Below are 17,887 nucleotides of genomic sequence, written 5' to 3'. Positions count from 1 at the left end.
CCCCAAATCCCTGCCACCAGGCAGATGGGATGATTGCCTCTGCTGAGTCCCCAGGCCAAGACACAGGGTCTGGAGTGGCCCCTCTGGTCGTCCCCCCTCCAAACCAAGGAGGAGCAGGAGGCTCTGTGATAAGATCTTTGGAGAACCAGGGCACTGAATTTCCTCTTGAAACCCTCCAGACTTAAACCCCAGTTCCTCTGCGACTGGATTGTTCTGGTGTCCACCCAGCTAAGGCCCCACCAAGAGCCAGTTGCCAGCAAACACCAGCAGGGGGCAGGGCGCCTCCAGCGTCTCCCCTGAAGATGGCCTCTCTGAACCAGCACGAAGCTGGTGCCCTCGCGGCTCTGAGCTCTGCACAGTCAGGCAGGCTGCCCCAGGCACAGGATGTGAGGACCAAGAAGGGGAGGAGGGCTGCCTGTGCCCCTTGCCGAGGGCTTCCTGGGCCCCTGGTCACCTGCATATCATTTAATGCCTACATGTGCTTTGACACATGGACACTAATGTCTCTATTTTATACTGAAGCTCAGAGAGGTTAAGGTTTCCCAAAGCTTCAACTTAAAGAAACAGCCAGAGACGGGATCTAGGTCTCATCCCATAGCCCAATCTGTTTCCCCAGAGCACTGACAGCCCAGGTTCTCCGCCTCACGTAAGCCTGGAGGCCTCCAGAGCCCCAAAGAAAGGGGAGCGCCCTCCTGGGGAGGGGAGCCCCAGGATTCCGAGGGGGAAGAACGGAGCCAAAGCAGAAGGGGCTGTGAGCTAGGTGGGGGCAGGGATGGGGAGCGGGCACGGACTCACCAGCTTCATGCCCAGGCAGTTCTTCTCCCGGGCGTTGTAGCTCTCGATCCTCTGCTTGATCTCCTGCAGAGTGGGCGGGCGCTGAGGCTCCTCAGGGGGCTTGCAGTCATTCTGGAACAGACACAGACGCGAGGGTGGACACGTGCATTGCACACGCTTCTTAGGATGAGAAAGGGAGTGACCGCTTCCTCCTAAAGGCCTCTCCAACCAAGAGTAAGCACGCACCAGAACCACGGAGTGAATGGGATGGACTCAGGCTGAGAAAAATCGAAGGTCAAACGCCAGCTGGGGTAACTGCCTGGCCGGCTCCCCCCAGGAAGTGGCTGGAACATTTCTTGGTGCCAGTCTCCTCACCTGTGAAATGGGGGCCATACCCCATCCTTCAGGCTTGTTGCAAGACCACCGTGAAAGGGCCCAACTACACAGGCACTGGAGGTATAAATCTGCTGAGTTGGCAAGCTGTTTTGCTCATTGAGGGCTGCTACTGAAAGATCCATTCAGATGCTATGGGAGATGCAAAGACATGCAAGCCGTAGTCGTCTCCTCAAGGAAGTAACAGTACAGCTGGAGAAAGGCGTGCACACACGATCCCAGCGTGTGCTGAAGGGAACGACAGCAGTTCTCCCAGGCTGAGCGGGCCAAAGGCACACGGACATCAGCTCAGGCCCCAGGTCCCAGGGCTTCCCTGGTGGCTCAGCAAAGAATCCGCCTGCAGTGCAAGAGACCCGGGTTTGATCCCTGAGTTGGGAAGGTCCCCTGGAGAAGGAAATGGCAATCCACTCCAGTACTCTTGCCTGGGAAATCCCACGGACAGAGGAGCCTGGCGGGCTGCAGACCATGGGGTCTCAGAGTTGGACACGACTGAGCAACACACACACACACACACACACACACACATCCACACACATATGCACACACATACATATGTGTATTTATCAAACGACTTCACAACTGGTGGGAGCAGGGGGCTGCAGCCTTCTCTGATAACCGAGGGGATGACTCCTCTGCTGGGGCTCAGGGTTGGCCTGGGTTTACTGAGAGCCTCCTCCCTGCCAAGTGCTTGGCATGCACTGTCTCAGTTAATCCTCAGAACCAAACTGCAAGATTGAGTTTATCACCCATATTTCACAGTTGAGACAACCGAGACTCAGAGGAGGTTAGGACTGCGTCCAGCCCTACAGTCTGCAGAGCTCAAAGGGACCCGTCTGTTCTGCTGCGTTCTTCCCACGACACCACAGTGGATTCTTCTGACCGCACCCCCGCCCAAGACCCTCTCCTGGAAGAATGAAGCTGAGGACGTGGAGGCCAGTGGCCTTCCCACTGCGGAGACGGTCCAGGGGAGAATTCTGGGGTCTCGGCAACTCTGTCCGCCTGTCAGCTCCCCGAGCTTCTCTCGAGTCCGCTGCCACCCACCCTCCTGGCTTTGTCTTCACGCTGTTCCTGTGCGGCTGAGCATGCGGGAGCCACAGTTTGCGGGAATAAACGGGTCGGTGGAAATCGGCCTAGAATTTGCCTGTCTCAGAAATCCAGTGGACCCCAGGGCGGGTCGGGATTCTCCTTTGGCAGATGAGGAAACTGAGGCCCGGAGGGCGATCATTTTCTCCTGGCTGCCATCACGCAGCACTGACCTGTGGGCGTCTGTCTGCTTTGGCTGGGGAATTTCCCAGCCAGGCTGCCATCGCAGCATCACCCAGCTGAACACGCCGGATTCCTGGGGCAGAGCTGCCCTTCTCGCCAGCCCGTGGGAGACAAGTCACACTGGGCAGGATGCCTTCACTTCCTGCTCACACTTTCCCCGACAGGGCCGGTGAGACGTCAAGCTCGGCCGCGGAGGGGAGCTGGCGTGCCTCCCACACCCGGCCCTCAGCGCGGAGATGCGCTGACGCCCTTTTTCCATCACAGCGTCTTCCGCGGGCCTGTCTGCCCCTCTCTACTCTTCTCTGAGGAGGCTGGTCAGAAGAGCACTGTGCATCCACACACCATCTCTTACACACTAAATGTGCTGTTCCTATTTTACAGGTTACAGACAGAAGCTCTGCCGGGTTGAGAAACGCGTGTGGTCCCACTGCTGGTAAGCATCCGCGTGGGGCCCGGCGCCCAGCCCCTAAAGTCTGCCTGAGAGTGCTCTGCTCACCACGTGGTCACCCCAGGACAGCCCACGTCTGCCGCCCCCACGGTGACCACTGAAACTGCACGCTCCGAGGTGGGGATGAGCAGCCTCCTCACCAAGACCGATACATCACTGACCTGTGAAATGTTCAGCTAAGGTGTGTCTGATTGGTGGGTCCCCAGAAGCTTCAGGACCTGGGGCCACCGTGTCACCCGTGAAGATGTCAAGAAGGGACTTCTGTCTCCCGGCAGGAGGCAACAGGATTCCAGGAAAGGGCTCGCCCCTCTCCTGTGTGGCCACTTGGATCCCTGGGACAGGACCCTGAGTCCATCGAGGACCACTCAGGAGGAGTAGTTCCCGGGGGACTCCCTTTTGCTGGAGGGGAGCAGCAGCTGGTGTGAGCCGCACATCCATCTTCACTCGCTGTCGACATGCTCCCCAGGGACCCTCACAGTAAAGCATCTCATTCCTTGTCCCCCCCGCTTAGTTCCTGGAGACCTCACCCCAGCCCCCAACCCGCTGGGCACCTCTCTACAGGACCGGGTGCGCCTGCTGCCCTCTGGGAGCTTCTAGTCAGAAAAGCCAGCATCCAGTTATTATTACACACGCTCCATTCTGCTCATCTACGAAACATGCAGGCTCCTGCTCCTTAGGGGTTAACAGCCTTCTCAGGCTCCTCTATAAAAAAGAGCTAAGTGATGGAGAGAAAACTCTAGCAGCTCCTAGAAGATCTCTCTTGGTTTCCAAATGAGCAATAGCCATTTCCCTGTTAGAAAGGGCAGCTGCAGCATGGCTTTCAAAGGCCAGCATTCCAGACTGTTTTTGAACAGTAAGGGTCAGAGCAGCCTTAACCTAAAGATCTTCCTTCCTGTTCTCTTTCCCATCAGCAGACCATCTATCCCTCGCTTCCCACCACAAACCTGGGGAAGTGACGCAAGCGGCTGTGGGCAGCCTCCGCGGGGCTGACGCAGAAGACAGCCCCATCCGGGAGTGCCAGGAGCCCTGTCTGGCCGGCATGCTCGATCTCCCAGCCTCAGACGGCAGCACCCCAGGCCGCTACCCACACCAGGGCTGGCAGACAAGATCTAACCCGTGGACTGAATGAATCAGCTCCTGAAGCAGCCAATCGGCCAGCCAGGCACCGCCAGCACCGCCTGCTCCCCTTTCCCATTCCAGAGAGGGCAGAAATTCTTAAACTTGCTGCACGTGGACTCCTCTGGGGGAGCCTCAGAAACACACCACCACCTGGGCTCCCTCCTGGAGGTTCCGATTTAAGTGGTCTGGGGTGCAGCCTGGGCAGACGGATTTTAAAAATCTCCCAGGCGATGCTAATGTGCAGCAGTGTTGGAAAAGAACTCCCAGGCAATTTCAGACCTCCAGGGTTGCCATCCAGCTGCAGGGTTAACACTTTGGCACCCACAGATATCCACTGCCCCCAAGGTTTACCGAGAAGGCAATATCCAGTGTCTGTAGTCTTCAGAAGGTAAGTCAAAGACCCCACTTTCTATTCACCTGCCGAATTCTCAGATCCTCAAAGTGAAAGATTTGCCTCTATCTATGGCTACGAAGCTAGAAGCCAGACAGACAGTTTTGTTTCTGGGGGTGGCCCAAGATGGAGACAGAATGGGAAATTGACTCTGCTATGGTTTTAAAGATACAGGCATTCTCCTGCGAGGTGTCTCTCCCAGGAGGCTGACACATCTCGGTGTCTCCGGCATGGATGCTCTGATGAAGCTCCTGGCATGGGTGGCAGATGGTTGAGCTGTTCCTAACGCGCCCAGCACATCCAGGGCACTGGTGAAAGCAGATTTGTGTTCCCAGGTCTTAAGCCATGGCAAGGGCGGCGTCCTCTCTTAACTCTCAGTGTTATTGGGGTACAGCCAGGTGAAGAGGCTGGGTGCTAGGCCTCAGAGTAGAGACACGTCCTGAAACAGTGATCCTCAGACTTTTCAGTTTAAGTACCCATTACACCAAAAGAGGAGAGGACCATCCTCTGGTGGTCTGGGGCCCATCTCAGAGCAGATTAACCCCAAGCTGAATTTTACTTTAAGAAAAAACCCAAACACTGGCGAATCTTGCATTTCGATCAATGATATAAAGTCTTAATTTGGGTCACTGGGAAGTGACCCAGTGAGCTGAGAAGACTCTGAGTGAAGCTGGTGGCTTTTAGTCTCCCCTGATGCAATGGAGGAGGAAATGGCACCCCACTCCAGTGTTCTTGCCTGGAGAATCCCAGGGACGGAGGAGCCTGGTGGGCTGCTGTCTATGGGGTCGCACAGAGTCGAAAATGACTGAAGTAACTTAGCAGCAGCAGCAGCTGAACACAGGGACGCCCACAAAGCCCCAGCAACGAGGGGGACCCCCAGAGTGAGGAGTGGGCTGAGGAGAACCTGCTAGAGCCATTAGATACATTCAGGCCTTTTTTTTTTTTTTTCTGGACCTAAATCACACAAACCACATTTTTTTTTTTTTTTTGCCAGAAATTTCACTTTCCCTGTTTTTAAATTCATCCGCCTCTTCTTGCACACTGCGTTCACCGTCTTACTCCTGTCTGTCTAAAGTCCCTCAGCTGTCAAGGCCTCTCATGATGTCAGGTCCCTCAGATGTCAAGGCTGAGCATCTCAGCCCTGAATGATAACAACGATGCTTTACTGCTATTTCCTGGCTAGCTCTGTGCAGGTACTGTTCTTCTCACTTAGCCTGTACTGTTGGCTCATTTCACTCTCGCCACAAGTTTATGAGAAATGTACACTTATGCTCATTTCACAGATGAGGAAGCAGGCTCAGGAAGGTTAAAGCTAACCTACATCCAAAGCTAACACTATACTGTCCTGCACTTAAATCTACTTATACTAACCTCCGAGTAGACCAGCCAGCTTGGTTTTTCTCCCCAACTAGGTTGCAGCTCCCTAACGACTTACACCATACTTAGGTCTCTGCTCTCTGCCAGGTGGCCCTGGGCATGAAGCAGATAATAAATGTTTGCTCAAGAACCTGCAGTGGCCCCATTCCTATGTGGGGAGAAAGCAGTCTCACTTTCTGCTAGGAATTACAGTGCAGTGAGGCTGGCACTGCAGTCTGGACTGAGTTCTGAGAGAGAAGCACCTGTCTTCCCCACCGTTGAACCCCAAAGCCGAGTTCCAGCTTGGCACAGGTGAGAGGCTCAGGCAACACCTTCAGGATGAGCACGAGCCTGTGTTCCGATTCTGACTCCCACTGCTAACAAAGCCATCTCGAGAGAGTTTGAGCATGTCTTTAAGCCTTCGCTTCCTCATTTCTGTAAATCATTTATTGTCTCATACGGAAGCAAAGGTAAAGCCAAACGAAACAGGGGGCATCCTGGAAATGAGCGAACCCATCCAAAGACATGCGCTCTATTACTCCAGGCATATAAAGTCCCACCTCCGTGAGCCAAGCTCATTTCTCACTTTCCTGGAGCACTCCCTTTGGACTGGCCCCTGTGCCCAAGAGTTTGTTCATTCCTTTCTCTACACTAGTGCTTAGTAAATTTTCTGTAAAGGCCAGGCAGCAAACATTTCAGGCTCTGCACTCTATCTAGTCTCCGTTGCTACTTAGCTCTGTTGTGGTAGCAGACCATGATCACAGAATGAGCGTAGTTTCAATAAAACTTTATTTGTGGATTCCGGCCCATGGACAGTGGTCTGCCACCTCTGTTCTACTCTGCTGTCTGTGTGGTCTCTGCCTGGAATTCACGACCCCCACCTCCCCTAGTCCCATCTTCTCTGTGTAGGACGTTTCTCGGGCCTGCTGCGATCTCCTCATTCTCTGCTCTCCTCATCTCTTAGATCCCTGACACTTGAATTCCCCAGTGGAGAAAGGCACATACAGGTGTGAACTGGTCCCCAACCTTCTCCTGAGAGCATGGTTGTATTGAGAAGCAGGTGTTTGCAGTGTGTTTCCTCCCACCACCAGTGGAGGGGCCTTTGGCAACTTCACTCTCACATGTCCACAAGTAGACAAAGGCTTTTCACTTTATCAGAGTTCTCTCTCTCCATCCTTCCCTCATGAGGAGGTAGCAAGCTGGCTGACAAAAGGTGCAGGCACGCTCACCACTGGCTCAGAGACACTCCCAGACACCAGCCCCACGACCTCAAAGCCTCAGATTCCCATCGGAGCAAACCTGCAAATCCCCATATGCCATGGACCTCTGGAGCTGCCTGCTAACGTTACCTCCAACACTCCAAGAACCTGTGGAGGTGACTTCACAGCCTGTATGGCTACGTCAGCACCGAATTATGCACTGCCTTCTATTGTTTAATTACTGTTCCACATGTGTTAATTCCAGCTCTCCAGTTAGACACTCCCTGGAGGGAGTCAGACGCGACATCTGACGATTAGTCTTTTGCAGCCCCTGCAGGGGCTCAGTGGAGAACTAGGATGACCTCCAAGGACATGACAGATAAATAAATACCTGCTGACTGAGCGGCAGGGAAAGAGTGGACTAGCTAAGGTGGTACTCAGCCCGGCAAGGACACCAGCCACGTCCAGGGGCACCTCACACCGACCTGCGCCACGAGGGGTACGTGCCAAGAAGGTGCGGGCTGCGTGCGAAGCTGTCAGCTCTCGGCAGCTTCTTGCTGAGGATGAACACAAGACCAGCAAGTGACCTGTGACCTCTGGTGAGTCAATTCCCCTCCCAGGGCCTCAGTTTCCTCACCTGTGAAATGAAGTCAGACCAGAGAAGCTCTAAGGCCCCTCTGCAACGCTAAGATTTTACACAGAAGGTGGGACAGGGTGGTTTCTTTCATCACTGCTTCCTCTTCTGCTTCAGAGAACTGGGTGTGGGCTGGCGGCCTCTGCGAGGAGCGCTGGGGCTGGATGGTCCGAGCTGCGGCAGTGATGATGGGTCTACGGCCGCGCTCAGAACCTGCCCAACGTTTCTCCATGACTTGACTTTGCTCCTTCCTTGCCACTGGCTTCTCTATGTGTCTGCCAGACCCCACGCTGCCCGAGTTCGAGCAGGTCCACACCTTCTGAAGTCACATAGTTCAAGAAAGCAAAACAAAAACTCTCCCGGAAGCCGGTCACCAGGAGCCTTTGCCACATTTCCTCTTTCTTAGCTCTTAGCAAATCTGTCGGCAGCAATTCTTGTGCCCCTTGGGTGGAAACCATCTGCAGCCTCTGTCTGGGAAGAGAGCCTCTGGCAGCCTCTGCAGGGGAACGACCACCTATAGACGCCTTCCGCTCCAGTCTGCTGCCCACAGCCGGCCTGACCCCAACCCTGGGGTCTCCACTCAGCTCGTCCTAAGAAGGAACCTCTGAAGGAAAGGGGCGGGCACCTGCCGGCTGGGCTGGGTTCAGAACACCCTGCTCGATGCCCAGGTCACATTCAAGGCTCACTGGCCCCTTTGTGATAGCCTAAATCAAACAGGAAAGAGGAAGCCTGGTGGGGCTTCACCACAGGTCCCCCCCAGGTCCTGGTGAGTTGGTTCCCAGCCCCACCCACGGTAGTGGGTTGATTCTCATAAGTCCCTCTATGGAGCTGTCCAGTGTTCCGAAATAAAAGAACCAGAAACTCCTAAACTACGGTCTCTGACAGGTTATTCCCAAAAGGGGAATAGGAAGGAAGCATGCGTCAGTTGCTCAGTCATGTCTGACTCTTTGTGACCCCGTGGACTGTAGCCCGCTAGGCTCCTCTGTCCATGGGATTCTCCAGGCAAGAATACTGGAGTGGGTTGCCAGTTCCTTCTCCGGAGGATCTTCCCAACCCAGGGAGCAAACCCGGATCTCCCACATTGCAGGCAGATGCTCTACCACCTGAGCCAGCAGGGACATGGAGCCGTCTGAACAAGCAGAAAGTGAAAGTGAAGTCGCTCAGGAGTCTCCGACTCTCTGCCACCCCATGACTGTAGCCTGCCAGGATCCGCTGTCCATGGGATTCTCCAGGCAAGAATATTGGAGTGGGTTGCTGTTTCCTTCTCCAAGGGATCTTCCCAACCCAGGAATCAAACCCGGGTCTCCTGCATTGCAGGCAGACGCTTTACCCTCTGAGCCACTAGGGAAGCCTAACAAGCAGAACAAACAGAACCATGTGGAATCTGAGTTGCTTTGGGGGGATATAGAGGAGAAGCAATAAAAAAAGAGAAAGAAAAACAAAACAGAGAGAAGGAAACTAGAAAGAGACTGAAGTCACCCAAGACAAAATGTGGAGCAGATGGTCCATGTGGACAGTCAGTCAACAGTGACTGATTGAACTGCTCGTGGCTGGGGGCTGTGAAAGGCACCTTGGGACATGACACTGATGGGGTGCCCATCCTTGGAGCCCACGGGTTATCGGAGGAGGGGAGACAGAGACGCACGTCCTGTGGACATCAGAAGAAGCATGGCACAAGCTGAGACCAGCCTGGGTGCAACCCAGGCAGCCCAGCCCAGCTCCGAGTGTAGGGGGTCCTGCCCGGGGACTCTGGGCTGCCAGTGTGTCCCGGAGCCATCCCGGCGTCCCTCATGTTTTCACGTGGCCCTCTCAGTCTACAGGCAGGAGCAGCCCATCTGGGGTAGCAGGAGCCCCATGCAGGAGGCTGGGGGAGCCCTGAGCCTGGGAGCTCAGGCATTTCAATTCAGGCCTGCAGTTGCCTCATCATTAGTGAGGCATTCTCAGGGTTCACGGTCATAATCTCATTTAGTCCTCAAAATAATGAGGGGGGTATGTTGCTACCCACTGAGCCATGCGGCTGGCACATCTGGCCATAGGCTGGCTTTTGCCAGCCATACCCTCGGTCGTCTGTGAACATGGGCAAGTCAGTCTCACTGAGACTCAGGTTGCTTTGCCTAAGAAATGCAGGTAAGCAGGTCTTCTTTATACATTTATCGCAGAGATGGACTGAGATCGCACATCTGGAAGTGCTTAGCACAACGTAAGTACACAGTAAGCACTCAATGAATGGCAGCCAGCACACAGCCACGGTACCCACCAGCAGGATCAGTAGTCATCCCTCTGGTGGGCCAAGGGAAGTTTGGCTGTGGGGACTGATCCCACGTGGAGTCCTCTTCCCCTGACCCTGGACCCCTGACAGGCCTTTCAGTCTGGCCCACATTATGACTCTCGGGTATCTACTTTCCTCTTCAGGGTGGTAGGCCCCTTTCTCCATAAAAAGGTTTTGGCAATTATATGTTCCGATTGGTATAAGGACAAATACATTAATGTCATGAAGTAATTCCTTCAACTTAAAAGTTCATTTTTTTCCTCCTGATTTTAAAAGGAATGAAAATATTTTTGTGGACGCCTCAAATATTTCAGGTCCCTGGATAAGCAGGGGGTGCCTTCAGCGTGAGTCCCAGGTAGGGTGACCAGCTGTCCCAGTTTGCTTGGGACTGAGTTTTCTCAGGATCTGGGACTTCCAGTGCAAAATCAGGACAGTCCTGGGCAAACCCTAGCCCCTGGGACCCCCTCTCAGTCCTAGAGGGCCTCGCTCCCTCTCTTTCTCTGTCTCCTGTGGGGCCCAGGACACTGCCTGTTCTTCCATCCTCCATAGAGCTGCATCCTTATACTCTACCCTGGAGGGGTTCTGGACAGGCCCTGCCCCTGCCCCGCCCCCAGCCTGGCCTGGACACAGGTGCTGGCTTCCTCTCAAGATCAGCACACGTCCCTGCAGCTTGGACACAGAATGGAAGCTTCGTGAGGGCAGAGACGGCCTTGTTCACAGACACAGTTCCTAGAATAGCACCTGGCACACAGGAGGGGCCATTAAATATTTGTTTAATGAATAAAACACCAAGAAGCAATACGACACACACATGCACATATACACAAAACCCCAAAACAAATCCAGGGAAATGAAAGGTTCCAGAATGGTCTAAGGGGCCTAGAGGATCCTGCTCCACGCCTAGCCATCTGTTTACTCCTGGGACAATAACCTGAAATCAGAGGAGATGCCTGCACTCTATATCCGAGGGTAGATGATGCAAACTCCTTCCATTTCTGTTCTCCCCTCTCCTGGGCCTTCATGAAGCAGGCCCCTCTTTGGAGCTCAGAGGTCTAAAGTGTGAATCCAGGCAGAATGGGGTGACACCCATTCTGCTTCAGTGGCCACAGGAATTTTCCCTTGGGTCATTCTCTTGTGCCCTCAAGAGTTTCTAGGACATGAGAAAGTCTGTTTTTCAGACTGGATTTCCTTCTGGACCCCTGTCTCCTCTCAGTCTCCCTGACGGCTTAGCTTGATCACGCAGGATGAGATGTTTTCCTCTTCATCTGAGAGAATTTGTCCCTCCTCCCCAGAACTGATATATCTTTTTGGGATACTTTCCCTAATCCTCCACTTCTATCTAGAATTAGTGGACTCTTCAACAACAGCAGCTATGCCCCAATTATGCCAGCACCGGCTTCATCTTCTATATAGTAGCATGAGCTGTCAAAACCCTATCTCCACCAGTAGACCATGAGCACCCCAAAGCCAGGAACTGAAGCATTTCCATCTCTGTATTCCCAGAGAATCCAGGACCAGGGCACTGCACAGTGATTCAGGGAAGACGGTGGGCAGGGTGAGTGAGCGGGTCCCCACACCTCAGCCCAGACTCCAGTCCCTGCAAAGGCTGTACTTGGCTCTTTTAGAGTCAACTTAAAGAGGCTTCCATTGAAAATCATATGTCTGACAAGGTACTCAAGATCCAGAATATATAAAGAGCCCCTATAATTCACAACAGAAAAACAAGAGCCCCGTTAAAAATGGACAAAGGACTTGAATAGATACTTCTTAAAAGGAGATATACAAATGACCAATAAGCAGCAGATGAAAAGATATTTGACATTACCAGTCATTCAGTTCAGTTCAGTTCAGTTCAGTCACTCAGTCACGTCCGACTCTTTGCGACCCCATGAATCGCAGGACGCCAGGCCTCCCTATCCATCACCAACTGCCAGAGTTCACTCAGACTCACGTCCATTGAGTTAGTGATGCCATCTCATCTTCTGTCGTCCCCTTCTCCTGCCCCTAATCCCTCCCAGAATCAAAGTCTTTTCCAATCAAAACTGCAATGAGATACCATCTCACACCTATTAGGGTGGCTACTATCAAACACACAGAAAATAACAACCTGTGTACATTGCTGGTGGGAATGGAAAATGGTGTAGCTGCTATGGAAAATGGTATGGTAGTCTTCAAAAGATTAAACATGAAATCACCACATTATCCAGCAATTCCACTTCTGAATATAAACCCAAAGAAGTGAAAGCAGGGCCTGAACAGAGATTTGCACACTCATGCTTCCCTGGTGGCTCAGAGGTTAAAGCATCTGTCTACAATGCGGGAGACCTGGGTTCGATCCCTGGGTTGGGAAGATCCCCTGGAGAAGGAAATGGCAACCCACTCCAGTATTCTTGCCTGGAGAATCCCCTGGACGGAGGAGCCTGGTAGGCTACAGTCCACAGGGTTGCAAAGAGTCGGACACGACTGAGTGACTTCACCTTCACCTGTTCATAGCAGCATGGCTCTCAACAGCCACAACGTGGAAGCAACCCACTGATGGACAGCTGGATCGACAAAATGTGAAACACACATACAGTGGAATATTACTCATCCATAAAAAGGAAGGAAATTCTGACACACGCTACAACACGGATGAACCTTGACAACATTATACGAAGTGGAAGAAGCCAGTCAAAAAGACAAGTACCTTACGATTCCACTTATATGAGGTTCCTAGAGTAATCAAAGACACAGAAAGCAGAATAGTGGTTGCCAGGCACTGTGGGGAGGAAGCAAAGAGGAGTTAGAGTCTAAAGGGTACGGGGTTCAGAAGACGCAGAAGTTCCGGAGAGGACGCTGATGATGGTGGTACAGACGTGTGAAGGCACTTAATGCCACAGAAATACACGCTTAGAGATGGTTGAGATGATGATACCCATGTGTTATATATACATATATTATTATTGCAATTAAAAAAAGAAGAGTCGTAATACGTAAGGCAAGTGCTAACAAGTGTGAAAGGGGAAATTAGCAGTGACACAATAACAGCGGGAGACTTTAATACCCCACTCACACCTATGGACAGATCAACTGAACAGAAAGTTAGCGAGGAAACACAAACTTTAAATGATACAATGGACCACTTAGACCTAATTGATATCTATAGGACATTTCACCCCAAAACAATGAATTTCACCTTTTTCTCAAGTGCACACAGAACATTCTCCAGGACAGATCCCATCCTGGGCCATGAATCTAGCCTTGGTAAATTCAAAAAGATTGAAATTTCAAGCATCTTTTCTGATCACAATGCGGTAAGATTAGATGTCAACTGCGGGAAAAAAACTATTTAGGATACACACATATGGAGGCTAAACAACACGCGTCTGAATAACTAACAAGTCACAGAAGAAATAGAAAAAGAAACCAAACTATGCATGGAAATGAATGAAAATGAAAACACAACCCAAAACCAACGGGATTCAGTAAAAGCAGTGCTAAGGGGAAGGTTCATAGCATTACAAGCTTACCTCAAGAAACAAGAGAAAAAAGTCAAATAAATAACCTAACTGTACACCTAAAGCAACTAGAAAAAGAAGAAATGAAGAACCCCAGGGTTAGTAGAAGGAAAGAACTCATAAAAATTAGGGCAGAAGTAATTGAAAAAGAAACAAAGGAGACTATAGCAAAAATCAAGAAAACTAAAAGCTGGTTCTTTGAGAAGATAAATAAAATAGAAAAACCATTAGCCAGACTCATCAAGAAACAGAGGGAGAAGAGTCAAATCAACAGAATTAGAAACGAAAATGGAGAAAGCACAACAGACAACGCAGAAATACAAAGGCTCATAAGAGATTACTATCAGCAACTTTATGACGATAAAATGGACCACTTGGAAGAAATGGACGAATTCTTGGAAAAGTATGACTTTCCAAAACTGAACCAGGAAGAAATAGAAAATCTTAACAGACCCATCACAAGCATGGAAATAGAAACTGTAATAAAAAATCTTCCAACAAACAAAAGCCCAGGACCAGATGGCTTCACATGTGAATTCTACCAAAAATTTAGAGAAGAGCTAACACCTATCCCACTCAGTCTTTCAGAAAATTGCTGCTGCTACTGCTGCTAAGTCGCTTCAGTTGTGTCCGACTCTGTGCACCCCATAGACAGCAGCCCACCAGGCTCCTCCGTCCCTGGCATTCTCCAGGCAAGAACACTGGGGTGGGTTGCCATTTCCTTCTCCAATGCGTGAAAGTGAAAAGTGAAAGTGAAGTCGATCAGTTGTGTCCAACTGGTAGCGACCCCATGGACTGCAGCCTACCAAGCTCCTCAGTCCACGGGATTTTCTAGGCAAGAGTACTGGAGTGACTTGCCATGAGGAGGGTAAACTGCCAAACTCTTTCTAAGAGGCCACCGTCACCATAATACCAGAACCAGATAAACACGCCACAAAAAAAGAAAACTACAGGCCAAAATCACTGATGAACACAGATGCAAAAATCCTTAACAAAATCCTAGCAAACAATTAAGAAAAAGAAGATTCAAGGGCAGGGGAACCGGGAGGCCATACAACCAGCTGGATTCATCTGGCTCTTTAAAGTTGGGAGTGTCTTTCACTTTCTCTATTGCAGGAAAATGAGGAGTCAACCCTGCTTCTAAGCAAGTGGGGCCTCGTCCCTGAACTTCTGAGACCAGACTCTTTTCTTAGGCCCGGCCACTCTCCTGCCAGGTGCAGTGAGAGATGGCTGAAGCCTTGGGGTGATCTGGATGGCCCCACCTGCTCAGATGAGTCGCTGCAGCCAGGAGAGGGCCACACAGCTTTGTAGCTGACCCTCCAGAGGGGAGCTCAAGTGCAACCCAGAAGCCTGGGCTCAGGGATCCGAAAGGGGCCTTGAGATGAACGGTCCTGTCACCCACACTCTGCGGAAACCTGAGTTGTGGGGTGACTCCAGCTGCAGGCACTTCCCATCTGCTTCAGATGCTCTGCCCCAAGCCCATCATGGCTGGCCTCCGGCAAGGCGCGACCCTGGCTTTGCTAGCTCATACGCCCCCAGAGAGGTGGCTGCAACAGGAAAAGGAAGATTCGAGGCAACACAGTTTCTGCAAGACACAGAGTTGTGGGGTTCTCGTGAAGTCACTTTGGCATAGTCAATAAAGCAGAAATAGATGTTTTTCTGGAACTCTCTTGCTTTTTCCATGATCCAGCCGATGCTGGCAATTTGATCTCTGGTTCCTCTGCCTTTTCTAAAACCAGCTTGAACATCAGGAAGTTCACGGTTCATGTATTGCTGAAGCCTGGCTTGGAGAATTTTGAGTATTGCTTTACTAGCATGTGAAATGAGTGCAATTATGCGGTAGTTTGAGCATTCTTTGGCATTGCCTTTCTTTGGGACTGGAGTGAAAACTGACTTTTTCCAGTCCTGTGGCCACTTTTGAGTTTTCCAAATTTGCTGGTATATTGAGTGCAGCAGTTTCACAGCATCATCTTTCAGGATTTGAAACAGCTCTACTGGAATTCCATCACCTCCACTAGCTTTGTTTGTAGTGATGCTTTCTAAGGCCCACTTGACTTCACATTCCAGGATGTCTGGCTCAGGTGAGTGATCACACCATCGTGATTATCTTGGTCATGAAGACCTTTTTTGTATAGTTCGTGTATTCTTGCCACCTCTTCTTAATATCTTCTGCTTCTGTTAGGTCCACACCATTTCTGTCCTTTATTGAGCCCATATTTGCATGAAATGCCAAAGCCTTTGACTGTGTGGATCACAATAAACTGTGGAAAATTCTGAAAGAGATGGGAATACCAGACCACCTAACCTGCCTCTTGAGAAACCTATATGCAGGTCAGGAAGCAACAGTTAGAACTAGACATGGAACAACAGCCTGGTTCCAAATAGGAAAAGGAGTACGTTAAGGCTGTATATTGTCACCCTGCTTATTTAACTTCTATGCAGAGTACATCATGAGAAACGCTGGGCTGGAAGAAGCACAAGCTGGAATCAAGATTGCTGGGAGAAATATCAATCACCTCAGATATGCAGATGACACCACCCTTATGGCAGAAAGTGAAGAAGAACTAAAGAGCCTCTTGATGAAAGTGAAAGAGGAGAGTGAAAAAGTTGGCTTAAAGCTCAACATTCAGAAAACGAAGATCATGGCATCTGGTCTCATCACTTTATGGGAAATAGATAGGGAAACAGTGGAAACAGTGTCAGACTTTATTTTGGGGGGCTCCAAAATCACTGCAGATGGTGACTGCAGCCATGAAATTAAAAGATGCTTACTCCTTGGAAGAAAAGTTATGACCAACCTAGATAGCATATTCAAAAGCAGAGACATTACTTTGCCGACTAAGGTCTGTCTAGTCAAGGCTATGGTTTTTCCTGTGGTCATGTATGGATGTGAGAGTTGGACTGTGAAGAAGGCTGAGCACTGAAGAATTGATGCTTTTGAACTGTGGTGTTGGAGAAGACTCTGGAGAGTCCCTTGGACTGCAAGGAGATCCAACCAGTCCATTCTGAAGGAGATCAGCCCTGGGTGTTCTTTGGAAGGACTGATGCTAAAGCTGAAACTCCAGCACTTTGGCCACCTCATGCAAAGAGTTGACTCAATGGAAAAGACTCTGATGCTGGGAGGGATTGGGGGCAGGAGGAGAAGGGGATGACCGAGGATGAGATGGCTGGATGGCATCACTGACTCGATGGACGTGAGTCTGAGTGAACTCCGGGGGTTGGTGATGGACAGGGAGGCCTGGCGTGCTGCGATTCACGGGGTCGCAAAGAATCGGACACGACTGAGTGACTGAACTGAACCAAACTTGAAGTCACTGAGCTGGGAGCTGGGAGCTGGGGACTGGCTGGCCGCCAAAGCTCCCCATCCCCATTGCAGAATCCTTTCCTTGCTCTCACCTCGCGACGTCTCTGCACACGAATGCTTTGAACACAGGGTTCCTCTGCTTCTAGGACCCTGTGTGCTCTGAGAGCCTTGCAGAGTCCCTGGGCCGTGAGGGACTGGTGGCTCTAGGAGTCCAGCTCATGAGTTCTTTTTTAATATATATATATTTTTAATGAGGACCATTTTAAAAGTCTTTATTGAATTTGTTCATATTGCTTGTTTTGTGTCTCGGTGTTTTGGCTACGAGGCATGTGAGATCTTAGCTTTCTGATCAAGGATCAAACCCTCCCTCCCCTGCATTGGAAGGTGAAATCGTAACCACTGGACCACGAGGGAAGTTCCGTAGCTCATGTGTTCTAATCATAGGCCCCTTCCCAGGACATGGGCACCAGGGCAGAAGGTGCCCCTTCTCCCACCATGCACTGGACAGGGCATCCAGTGCCATAAATGACTCAGAGAATTCCAGGGTGGCAAGCGGCATGTGGGAGCCAACACTCAGCTCCCTGTCCCCACATGGCCATGCCCGCTCAGAGAGCAACGGTGGCTGGGGGACCAGCTCGCTGCCCTTTCGCTGGAGTGGGCCCTTCTCGGCTCCCCACTAGCCAGAAGCCCTGTGCGCGCCTTCAGTTTTGCGGGCTGGGCTGTGCAGGAAGCCCGAGCCTCACCACTGGCCCCCACACCCCCTCCCCTGTGCCGCCTGCCCTGCTAAGCCACCCGCCCGGGGCTGCGAGACGGCCTGACGTGACGTGCGTCTCGGTTGGTTCTTGAGTGGCTCAGAGTGTTCCACACATGCACGCTCTCACTGTGCCCTAGAGCCACAGGGGCAGGGACATCTGGTCTCCGCTCTCCTAAAGGGCCGGGCAAAGTGTCTCCAAGACGGACGCTGCTGACACGGGGTTACATCTGTGGGCCTCTTCCAGCCTCAGGTATTTGGGTAATTCTGGAAAGAGCTACAGGAGAGGCAGGACAGCTTAGGGGCTGGGAGCCCTGGCATTAGGTCACTTGGGCCCAAGTTCTGGATCTGCCCCTTGTTGCTAGGGGAGCCCGACCCCCCTCAGTGCCTCAGTTTCCTCACTGCTATATGCAAACCGTATGCACAACTCTGACCCTTAATCAATGCTGGGGTTAATGGCAAGTGGTGGGCCCTCAGGACCCTGCA

General features: G+C 51.5%; 1 protein-coding gene across 2 annotated transcripts in view; it reads right to left on the bottom strand.

Moving 5' to 3' along the window:
* The window catches only part of RASSF5 (Ras association domain family member 5), a 75,109-nt gene that overhangs the window by 5,470 nt on the left and 51,752 nt on the right, over positions 1–17,887 (bottom strand). For both annotated transcript variants that reach the window (XM_018060091.1, XM_018060092.1), the window contains one exon: positions 796–906. In XM_018060091.1, the coding sequence (XP_017915580.1) occupies positions 796–906 (111 nt within the window). The remainder of the gene's footprint in view (positions 1–795; positions 907–17,887) is intronic.

The sequence above is a fragment of the Capra hircus genome, chromosome 16, assembly GCF_001704415.2.
Source record: "Capra hircus breed San Clemente chromosome 16, ASM170441v1, whole genome shotgun sequence".
Classification (NCBI taxonomy): Eukaryota; Metazoa; Chordata; class Mammalia; order Artiodactyla; family Bovidae; genus Capra; species Capra hircus.
This window is presented reverse-complemented; position numbering and strand designations above follow the sequence as displayed.